General features: G+C 35.2%; 2 protein-coding genes and 1 long non-coding RNA gene across 5 annotated transcripts; 1 reads left to right on the forward strand and 2 right to left on the reverse strand.

Moving 5' to 3' along the window:
* Positions 1-473: 473 nt before the first annotated feature.
* Positions 474-4,381, reverse strand: LOC124184398 (RING finger protein 121). Of its 2 annotated transcripts, none has more exons than XM_046574038.1 (7): positions 4,220-4,381; positions 3,887-3,921; positions 3,439-3,580; positions 3,181-3,335; positions 2,612-2,840; positions 2,194-2,429; positions 474-2,093 (listed from the first exon to the last, which is right to left on the reverse strand). In XM_046574038.1, exons 1-7 carry the CDS (start codon positions 4,247-4,249, stop codon positions 1,973-1,975), a joined length of 948 nt encoding a protein of 315 aa, XP_046429994.1. In that variant the 5' UTR covers positions 4,250-4,381; the 3' UTR covers positions 474-1,972. The 2 variants fall into 2 exon arrangements, with proteins under 2 accessions (XP_046429994.1, XP_046429995.1); XM_046574039.1 differs by lacking the exon at positions 4,220-4,381 and adding an exon at positions 4,094-4,210.
* Positions 4,382-5,334: 953 nt separating this feature from the next.
* LOC124184826 lies at positions 5,335-9,750 on the reverse strand. 2 transcript variants are annotated; one of them, XM_046574931.1, is made up of 9 exons: positions 9,659-9,749; positions 9,299-9,552; positions 8,886-9,014; positions 8,098-8,726; positions 7,082-7,320; positions 6,822-6,963; positions 6,437-6,599; positions 5,867-6,343; positions 5,335-5,722 (listed from the first exon to the last, which is right to left on the reverse strand). In XM_046574931.1, exons 2-9 carry the CDS (start codon positions 9,307-9,309, stop codon positions 5,527-5,529), a joined length of 1,986 nt encoding a protein of 661 aa, XP_046430887.1. In that variant the 5' UTR covers positions 9,310-9,552; positions 9,659-9,749; the 3' UTR covers positions 5,335-5,526. The 2 variants fall into 2 exon arrangements, with proteins under 2 accessions (XP_046430887.1, XP_046430886.1); XM_046574930.1 differs by having other exon boundaries at positions 9,299-9,750.
* Positions 9,751-9,927: 177 nt separating this feature from the next.
* LOC124184311 lies at positions 9,928-11,772 on the forward strand. The gene is made up of 3 exons (XR_006871164.1): positions 9,928-10,000; positions 10,546-10,672; positions 10,952-11,772. It is a non-coding gene; the product is annotated as an uncharacterized LOC124184311 (long non-coding RNA).
* The last annotated feature ends 106 nt before the right edge of the window (positions 11,773-11,878 follow it).

Genomic DNA, 11,878 nt, shown 5'->3' on the forward strand with positions numbered 1-11,878 from the left:
ATGTAAATCCAACAAAAATTAGACGCTAACGATAAGTAGGTTAAAGTTGAATGCTTTAAACGGCTATGAAAAATATTTTTGATTTATTATACAAATACGAAACGATAAAATTGCTTTCCAGTAAACCTATTACAAGTTATTAAATGGAGTGTGTGAAATCTCGAAATGAAATATTACCCCTGTGTGAAGATTACTAACCGAAATTAATAAACAAGCATCTTTTGTATTTTCATACTCGTTCTCGCGACTTTCTTACTCTGTGTAAAATCAATCGATAATTCAGCGAAAAACTCGCTACTCTGAATCCATTAGTGATAACGTAATCAAAGTTAAAACAAATTTTGTTATTTTAACACACATCCAATTGTAACTTAGGAAAGCTGAATTAAAGATTTTCATTAAAATGGAGAAAACTTGAACTGGGAATTGAAAACTAATGTGGCAACTTGATGAAAATATTACGCTTATGAGAATGAGTACTGAATTGAAGTTTATTTTTACAATGATTAGAAAACGGGTGATTATTTTCTCATAGACAATACATATTATCATTATATATTACAAATAACGAAACGCTTATCAGGACGTAGGTGGAATTCTATTTACAATACTTCGTTCTATAGATTATACAAGACAGTGTTTCTGTTTACATTATCAAGTTATGTGCCTATATAGTTTCAGGTGTGTGTCTAATCCGTCTAGCACAGCAGGCCAATTAGTTAGTCACTGATACATACACTGTGACACATGTAGTACAAACTCAGTATTAACATGTTCAAAGTAGTCTGAGGAGAGAAATATCTCAAAGTACCCGAGAGCAGTAGACAATAACGAACGACGTATGAAAGGTATGCAAAATGTTACATATGATTTCTACTGTTCAGTACCAAAAACGATTGATCAACCGACGTGAAACTCACTTTTAAACGATTCCACATTTCCATCTCTGGGAAAAGTTTTGTCTTTTTAAAAAAAGACCGTAGGGTTGGAACTTTCTTCAATAACGAGTTTCTCCGTAGTTCATTTATTTAGTAACTAAGATTTTATTTGACGTGAAGTACAAAAGTACAGTTATGATTTCATCTGGACTAGCTACATTCAACTGGTTATTTGAATTTTACAGTGTGAAAAGAGTTTCAGACGTTAGTTAACATTTCTTAACGGGCCGCAATTCAAGGTCATTATTAACGTTTGATTATATAAAATAATGAAAAAATATAAAATTACTTTACGCGGCCATACAGTTGTAATTTTTTATATCAATTACTGATTTGTTTTCATTTGTTATTATTGAAAAATAAATTACAGACGATCCTAAACCTTGCTACTTATCGGGAAATATAATTACTCTACTCATTTGGATGAATGATGAACAGGTGATCAGACCTTAGAATGATAACCCTGTAGCACTGTTGGGCTACACAGCGAATGAATCAAACGGGCGACAACTAACGAATAAATTCACTCTCAATCACTTGATAATTTAATTAATTGCAACATTCAAGTCATGTACAGAACAACGTGTCAACAATTACACTCTTCACAACCATAGAAATAATAACGCTATTTGGTGAAAATATTATGCCACTTTTGACCCAATCACATTAGTAATTGTGGGACCGAGCGAGAAGTTATCAGAAATGTTGATGAATATAGTGGAAAATGTAACCGATTTCGTATTACGATAACGATATTGAAAATGCATGATTGTTTTGTGAAGGCTAAAGTGAAAATACTAATTTGGTTATAAAATATCGCGACGCAGTTGCGAATGTAAAATATATACGACTAACATTAAAATATGTATATTATATATATATACAAACGTATGAAATACAGTGTTATTTTTTTAGGTAAGTGTATAAATAAACTCACGTCATTTATAATGTGTAAAATGGAATTATACACTTAGAAATTTATTATCTTTGGCTGGAATTCGTGTAGGATACACGCCGCAGAGACAATTTTTTACTTACTCGAGGCCTAACGCCCAGTTTATTCCTTGAACTAGGAACAGGATTAAAGGTTGCCATGCCACTAACCACCTGATCCAATCTAATAATTGTCCATACAAAACGTGCGGCCGCTCCCATCTTGGAAGAATACAGTTAAGGTAACGTAAGTAAATTGCGAACTTGAAAACCCCAATCATTAAAACTTTCGGGCAGAGTTTTACTTGTCATCAAAGGATACGGACTGCAAAACATCTTCTTAAGGTCTACTTTCTCCTTACAGTACGGACAGGTTTGCTTTTTACCTACGATACACCAGCCTCTGATACAGAACTCGTGAAATACGTGATCACAACTCAATTTGTATGTATTCTCAATAACTCCTTCCTCATTTTCAGAAACCAACAATCTGTTGCCACACACTGCGCATACTCCTGGCTCCAATGTTCTTGTTGGCATACTGCCTGGAGCGTAATACTGCAAATAAGATACTAGTAATGAAAATATAAAATTTTTCCTAAAGTTGAGCAGCAACGCGGTAAAAAATCCTTGGCGATTCAATATTTCAAACTAGATGGAATAATTGTAAAATATCTTTATTTCTCCAGATTATCGGGGCTGAGTGACAGTGTGAGATTCTGTAGAACATTTTTACTGACCCCGATATGTGAGGCCATTTTGTCGGCACAAATTTCTGAGATGTCTCTGCCCAGTACACCGAAGTAAAGACCATAGAAAACAAAGAGTAGGCCATAGTCCATCCACACGTGGGGACTGACGTCAAATATCAAATTCAAGCCAAAGAATGTGGCCAGCATTATAACGTATCCAATAATACCCAAGGTATAACTTAATTTGTAAATGAAATAGAACCATTTGTAAACTAATCTGAAAACGAAAATATTTTAGCACTAATTATGGCGGTATTAAGAAGTTTTCTTTGGATGCTTTCTTACCCCTAGAACACACGAACCTCATTACAAAAACTTTTTTGTTACATTTTAACGACTTTTTTTGTATTTCCGTACTCCGTATTTTTATCACTTTCATATTCCAAAATAAATTTATATACTTTTTCTCTTACTTTACTCTTGATAATCACGTTTGAAATTTGTAAATCGAGGATCGGTATCGACCCCACTCGTGAGTTAAACGGTATAAAAAAGATACATGTGTTGTGGGGTTAAACACACGTATGTGCATAGCTGATATAAAGCAAGTTACAGACCTAGGTGTAGTGCCCTGAATTGGTCGTTGCAACGCTTTTCTAACTATGAGCCAAGTTATGCACGAGAATACGTGCCATAAAAATATAAATCTCCACCACTGATTTCTTATGCATAATACAAGCGGTATCACCCACATGGCAAGCAACGTGATCATCTGTAAGTATAATTGGGTAAAATACAGATTTCAGATGTGAGAGACAACTCACAATTTTCTTTCTCTCTCTCTCTCTCTATCTCGATATCGAATCCTTTCCTACCTGATAAGATTTATAATGCCGTTTTTTCCATTCAACAAGGAACACCTGTGCGACTATCAGGGTCACTAAGAGGATGAGAAGCATCTCTGTGTGCATAGATTCGTGCCCTCGATGCTTTTCGTGCATCTTTATGTGTTCCACCCTGCGTTAGGAGAAAAATATAATTGATAAAATCCAAGTACGTATAACGCAAGTTTATACACTGAATATTTGAAAAGCCTCTCTACTTAGTCACATTGTTTCTAATATCAAATGAATAAATTATAAGCCTGCATGAGACATGGTGGGATACGGTAATATAGCGTTGATACAATATATTGATTTTAATATAATAACTGGGTGTTTGCGAGGTAACGTTTTTCTGTAATGAGTTTTATCAAGGACGGATGTTGCTGGAACAAATGAAAATTACTGTAATAAAATTAGACATTTTCGCCTTAAAATTTACCTCCATTTCTCTTCCGGAGTGAGTTCAGCTTCGCTCTGAAATGTGAAAGAAAATAAATAAAATAAATCAACAAGAAGATTAACAAAAATGTCACGTGATAAAATTGTCTAAAATAATAGCAACGAAGCAACGAAAAGAAAAAAACATTACAAGATAACAGTTTAAGATAGGAACTAATGCCGATTCACAGTTTATGAATGTACGTACATAGATTACGTTACTTGGTGAAACATTAACGGGTTTACCGATTTTAGGTTATATTTCATCTGACAAGATAAACCTCAATGAATGTCATTTTAAAAGTGACAATTTGCTGCCGAGACAATTTCGTACCTTGTTCGGCATCACGTGTATGTTATCCATTATTGATAATTCACTTGTATTATTAACTAGAAAGTTAATAGCTCGTAGCAAGATGTCATAATACGAATTTAATTACACAGCCGACGCAGCAGAAGCAAGGCAACATACGTGACATATACGGTTGCACGGAACGATGGAACATGGAACCATGGAACCCAACAACGGCAACCGTTAATTGGCTCGATTTTTACAAGCAGCGAAATGCTGCCGCAGTATTTTTCTGCCCTCTGTTTCTTGGCCAATAGGAATGCCGATAAGGTAAGAAAACGCTACCTGGTATGCGCCGAGTGCGAATCTCCCGTTTCACTCGCATTCTCATTGGTCGAGAATTAGGCGCTACGATTTTTCAAACCACATTTCGAACACGATTCTCGATATTCAAAATTGATTCGAATCCGATAGCTATAGGGGGAATCTTATAACGGACAACCGCGAGCTGCGAACTAGTTGGGGCGGTTTTTCTGGGGAAACGAAAGCGGGCATTGAGATAAAAAATAATAGTAGGTGTTTAACTTGATGGGAAATTACGTATATACTACACAAAATAGCTGTATCACGTGTGATATGTATGGGAAATAAAAAATAAAGTTTTTTTTTGATAAAGATCGCTTTGGAATCTTTCGATTGATACGACAGGAAAATTATAAATATGTCAAACTCTGGAAATAAACATGTACCAACGGGATATCGTAATTATGTATCGAATGTATATGATCACAATTTCGGTGACGATAGTTTTTAATTACGTTCCTTCGCGTTATTTTCTCATGTTTTATACGTGCATGTATTGACTTCTCAATATCTCTTTTCGTCTTCGAGCTACATCGAAATGAAACTTTGGAATAGATAATTTCTTGAATACCTCTCAACTGAAAAACAAACTGGAACAAGAATTTCGAAAAAAATTGCGAATGCTCCTTTCGACAGACATGATAAAATTTTTAGAAAATTGAGACAAGAAAAATTCTGACAACTTGTCCATTTTCATGGAAAAATTCCCGTACGAATATTGGATGTTGAAGTCGCAAAATATATATTTGTTCATAAAACACACGAAAAAAACAAAACAATTTCCTGTTATTAGAAATCAAAAATCAATGAGGTTTATTTAAGAAGAATAATTGAACGTTTCATATATTGTTTTTTGCTTTTATGACAATAGTTACAGTTTCTTGTATTTAAAGAAAACAATACTTGTGCATAAACATTACGTAAAACTATGTAACAGGCACATGCAAAGATAACCGATTCCATGCAATGATGAAAAGCGATGAACATTAGGGACCGTCATATTGGACGTTTCCATGTGTAAAAGGGTTGCTAGATGTGAAGTTCATCCAGTCCATCTCATCCGAAAAGTTCGATTCTGGGCAATCATAATGAACGAGATCTATATTCTCTGAACTATAATTTACATGATACTGAGGATCAAGTAATTGAAATTGAAATGGACGATCTAGTTCGGTCTTTAACCTGTAAGAATCAAAAAATATATAATTATGCTCTGAGAAATTGCGAGAGAATGCAAAATTCATGAAGTAACGGAGAATATGAACGATAGAAATTAGCAAGAGACTCTGCAATATATGAAGGTAATAACGACTGTATTATTTTTACCTCCGTAACTTAGAGATCATGTGATCACTATCAACTGTGATCATATCGTAACTAACGCATTTAAATGTACGTAATTTACGGCAATTCCGAATTAGGTTTACAACCGATGTGGCCAGACGCTGGACGTCTGTTTTCCCCCTTTCGTTTGTGACACGGACGTTTTCGAGGTCTTCGTTTACGACAAGGGAATCGAATACGTTGTATAATTCGGTTACCCTGTTCTGTTCCCATGAAAATACCTTCAAAGTACGACAGTGAGCTACCACTCTCGCAACATGCTCGGTATAGTTGCAGGATGGTATCCATCCCAGACAATTGATTATTAGTGTATGCAAGTGTGGACAGTTTAATGCGATATGGATCAAAGCTTGTCCATCTTGAATAGGTATGTAGGCCAAACGTAAGGTGGTGAGCTTCTTCCAGTTTGGAATAAAGTACAAAGCACCCAAGTCCCACATCGCAATTGGCGAATTATTCCTGATATGAAATAAATATTTTTCATACGTTGGCAGTTGGCTCTACTATTTTCAACAGATATACAAAAAGTATTAAGGATGGATTATTCCTTACGAAAGCTTGGAGTGAAACGTTACATCTGTAACATTCGGTGAGTTTTCTACCAGAAGTTTGAATGAAGAATCCTCTAGGTCCATCAATACTTCGTATTCGTGAAATTCCTCCTGACCTCGCTTATTAAGACGTCTCAACCAGGTATCCTTTTTCTCACCATTCACTGTGTACACCCAAACATGATGAATTTTAGAAATTTGAGAGAATTTCTTTTCTACAATGAAAATTCTTTCGTGGTTCACCCGAGTTCAATTAATATGTTAAATAAGCATGAACATGCAAGAATTTTTAAAAATAAACTTTACGATTATTTTATAGATTCTGCCAATATCGTACGAACGGTAAGATTTTTTTTACGTATAAAAAGTATAGAATCGCATTATACTTGGTAGTTTTGTTACGTGATATAAAACAAGTTGTGTCAGGTTTGGGAATGCCGATATCAATAAATGCGCATCACAATCCACTTCTATGACATGCTTCAGTAGTAAGAAAGTTATCTGATAATTAGGATCCGCTAACAGCCGCTGTAAAAAAAATTTGGAAAATATTGTAATTCGATTGAATTGGCAACTTACTTCTTCACTTATCTTTAAACTGTAAAAACAAGTATTAACATTATATTATATACGTATACGATTCTACCTTTGCCTCTTCAACCTTCAGATGACACGAACTCTGCGGTAAGTTCATACCTACACGAAATTGGTGCAAACAACAATAATTTTCTGGTGCGTTTACATGGGTGAGGTTGATTACTTCTGGTAAAAGAACTTCCGGCAAAAAAGTCCAACCAATTACATAGAAATTTTTGTACCAGGGATCTCGATACCTTTCTGTCAATTTTACTGCACGTAGCCTGTCGTGAATTGGGACATTTTTTTCTGAAATAGCAATCTACCCTCAAATTCACGAGTCAATAGTAGTATTTCAAGAATAAGTAACAGAAGTACAATGTTCTATTTTTTTTTACAATTAAGAGCAATCATCCATTACCAGAGTTGATATTTATAAACTGTATCGCCGAATTTGTTAGAAAAAAATTGAGAGGAAATTTCAGCAAAGTAATTTGTGAAATTTCAAGATGTTAATTTCAGTTGATTACATATATTAGGTTGACTTATTCAGGTTGTTGGCGAATTTTTTCCTTGCCACTCCCCGAATCAACGCGAAATAATACAAAAAAAAATCCGTAGTTTTTGCACGTTTTCATCTCATTGACATTAACTCTAACTTCCGCTTGCAAGAGGGTGGATTTATTAATTTAAAAAACTCAAACTTCGGCCACAATCTCAATTTATATATTATTGCGAGCGTAATAATGTTTACAAAAATCTATAACTGCGATATTTTGGTGGGCTACTATCCGAGTTGAAATAAAAATCTTAAAGAATAGGAAATTGTTTCTGAATCATTTGGAGTCGACTTGGCGCACGAACCAGGAAAAATTTCGTCAACACCCTAAATAAGGACCACCCTGTCATACGTATACCCACACGGAACACTCCATCTATTAGAGATCCATGCAGGATCCACAGCCCCATAAAAGATCCATATCCATGATGGATCTCTAATAGACATCTACAGAAATGCACAATATCTACGGTCAGATTACAGCTGGTGATTGGTATCCATTGGATGACAACTATCGTGAAACTTACCTAAATAGAAGCCGTTTGGGTTTTTCATACAAAGCTGTTCGAAATCTATCCAACTTGGATAATTCTCAAGAATAGAAACAAGATGATCCTTCATAACTCCAAGGGCATCCCATCCACGAACTTGAATAATTTTAATGTTCTCTGGCTTACATTCTTGCCTACGCCACCACGATCTTATCACGATTTTACCAGGAGGATCCAAGGACTTTAGACGGAGCTCCTCGAGCACGTCACATTGTGACACCATAGGAAGAACACAGGGGTTGTAAGCAAGCACGCTTACTGACAAATATACAAGCTTGCTGAACGGTCTTTTCAAAAGATTTAAGCAAGTGTCAAAATCTCCTTTATCGTCGGTTGGCCAATCAATGGATAACCTAGTAACGTGGATTAACAAATCCAGAAAAGAGCTCAACTCAAAAAGGGTTTTGAACTTAGTCTTATGTATATTAAGATCGACAAGGTTCACTGCCTTGCCAATCGTGGAGTTCAACATTCTTCCAGGTGTCACGCAAATCACGTTGGCCATGTTTACTTTACGTACATTCTCACAGTTGTTTTCATTGCAAAAATAACTTTCGACATGTCTGACTTCTGTTAGCCATCCTTCTCTTGAAAAATCCAATTCCCTTCAAACACAGAAATATGTCGAAATATTTTAATGCTAACTTGCTCTAGTGCAGTAACAGATACTGAATTTAGTTGAAAATACCTTTTTGTTATGCGCAAAGAGGGTGTAAGTGTAGATAACTAATTTCTATGCAGACATAATAAAGTAGTTGACTCACCTCTCTGCCGTAGGTTCACCAAACACTAAATAGTCAAACCTCCTACAACTGCTACCAAATGCCACACGTTCTCGCAATTCGGCATAGAGAATAATTTTCATCAGAATTTCGTCCGGAATATCGGTTATGCTGTGATACATGAAAATTCACTTATCACGCAACGCTTCTTGGTGAAAATAGGAAAGACTAATATCTTTATAATATTATTAACTAAAACAATGTTAACTTTTCCTAATCTTAAATATCGTTATTCTAGACGAGGTGTTCAACGAATTATCAGTCAGTTTGAGAATCCTCGGTATGAAAAGTTCTTCCGTGTATCAGGCTTTACATTTACATGTAGCCACGGTAATGTTGCAGACCTGCACTGGAATTCATTTTCAATATGTAAAGTATATGGACTAATTAAATACCTGGCACTCATTTCTTCGAATTCCTTCTAACAGAGAAAAAGAACGGCCACCACGTTACGATAAGAGAAATATGTCGCACCGGCAGCAAAATATTGCACGACCGTTAATCAAAGACTGTGTACCCTGATCTTCTTCCAACCTTCAGCAAAATTCGTATCACGTGATCATGTTTTGAATTGACCACGGTTTTTTTCTTTTTTTTTTCGGAATACACTCTAGAGTCTCTGACTGTGAGCGTTATTGGTTGAACGGTTCTGGAAAAGCTAATCGTGAGTAAGGCCGAGTACACTGTGAGGATCGTTTCGAAAAGATAAATGAAAAAAATAAAACAACGAAATGCACCGGGCACCGAAGTCTCACTTTCGCTAATTCAAAGGGATGGTTTACCCAGGCAGAAAAGCAAACTGGCGTAAAGGAGAAACTTAAAGGTGTACAAAATGTTTACGAGCATGGGTTACTCGACACGCTTTGGTTGCTGTGCGGATCACTCTGTATCTCTTAACGATAAACAGATTTTTTCCTCTGTACTTACACGTACTTTCAGACAAATGTATTGCTATTCCCCCTTTCGTCCCTGCTCGGTCACGCTTACTCGTTACATTATACGCGTAAATACGTATGTGACGCTTTCTTGTTGAATTTCTAGTGTATTTAATCGTTCGCCAATACGAATTGTAAAGTGAAAATATGCCCCAGCCCAAGGTAATTCCGGCAGAATAAGTAAACTGTGATCCATTATACATAGTTTGAATTTTTTTTCTCCGTATAACTGTTTATCAAAGTGTTTTATTTTTCATAGCTAGAATATTTTAAACATATTTCATAACTTATCAATTTTTATTTTATATTCTAAGCCTTTTATGACTCATGTGTCGGTAGAAATTACCAATTGTTAAATTTTAATGCTGAAAAAAAGACGAGTCGCCAAGCAAAATGATTTTAACAATCAAAACTGATATTCTTACACCTTTATTCAGCTCGCTTCTACGGCAAAGCCGTTCAAAGTAGATGAGTTATACGACAGACATTTTTTATAGAAAATTTTGTGCTTTGCAAGATTGGCTCTTTATTTGTACTCTCATTTTAGCCATTTTTGGAACGCTTCGGTTGAAAACATACATCTTTCAATATTCCGTTTAATCATTTAATCATTTATCACTCATAAATCATCCCTCACTTTTATGATATAGTCATTCATTTTTTGGTTTGCTTTCTTCATTTCTTTTTCTGTTTTTCTTAAAACAAAGACGTCAAAACTTGGAGGACCAAATAAGAACGCTTGACGTTCAATCGTTTCAAAAGGAAAAACGAACGTGGAAAAATCAGAATACTATGTAAAATCAGACCACTAATTGATGCGGAACATGAGGAAGGGTATGTAATGTGCTTCAATAAAAAACAGTTATCATCTCTTTGTTCCATGGACACACGAGAATTTATATTATCCATGTAAAAAATGGGTCGAACTTGTAAGACTTATATCGATAGTTTACAAGGTTGATTCGATCCTTGGGACGGTAAGAAAAAAATTTTTGCTAAAGCTCGTGTCTTGTTTTATTGAATTATATTATAATTTTCTCATCATATTGCAATTTCACAATTTGTTCCACAAGGCGTAATATTAATTTTTCCTGTTTTGCTGTTTATTATCAGAGAGTTCTGGATGAATTTCTTCGGCGATTCAAAGCTCCAGCTCACTATAACTGGTATTCTACACCGACAGGATATTCCGCGCCTCTGCATCTCAAGAGGAAGTGAAAAAATTCATTGGGTTCTCCGCTTAGGTGACGCAACGAATCTGCAAACCGTGAACATTGAAGGTCTTGTGGATCTGGAAGGCCGTTTAAAATCCGTATAAAATATGCGGTCAGTCGCTATCATAACATCCGTTAATGAAGGCTTGGCATCATTACTAGTTCTACATCACATTATATAGTCTGTTTTTAATTTAGAAAGCACGTTGAAATGATCGAGTCGGAGGTGCGCAAAAAATTGTGAAAACAATGAAAACGGAGTTCCAAAAGTATTTAATAATTATAATTTTAATAAGTTAATCAAAATTAACCGGAGTCAGTTTTTCTCTGTTTAACGATCATTGGGTCAATTTCAAAACAGTACATGATTGTGTCAACATTGACATCTATTTTTATTAAATCATTCTTCGGACCGACTAAATGATAGCTCGTGAAGCCATTGAAAGCAGTATAAAATGCAAAGAAGGAATTTGGATGATTTTGAATGAACATGATGTAATAAAAGTATATAGATGATTGAAAACATCATGGCAAAAAATGTTACAAGGGTAGCCAGAAGCTCCGCTTCTCACGCAGAGATATAGATTATAATATTATAAAACTAAATTCATAAACACTGGTCGAGAAATGACTGATTTTGAGGAATTCATTTGAATTTCAGCGTTATAATTTACAAAAACGTATCTCTGAACAGGTGCTGCTGCGAGAAGTTATCGGTGAAATGATATTTTGAAACGTGGTAAAATATGAAAACAAAAACCCCATGCTGTGTGGAATAATGCAATAAAAAAAAAAATCCGAAACGACACAGAAAATGTAATAATAT

The sequence above is a fragment of the Neodiprion fabricii genome, chromosome 6 (assembly GCF_021155785.1).
Source record: "Neodiprion fabricii isolate iyNeoFabr1 chromosome 6, iyNeoFabr1.1, whole genome shotgun sequence".
In the NCBI taxonomy this organism is placed as follows: domain Eukaryota; kingdom Metazoa; phylum Arthropoda; class Insecta; order Hymenoptera; family Diprionidae; genus Neodiprion; species Neodiprion fabricii.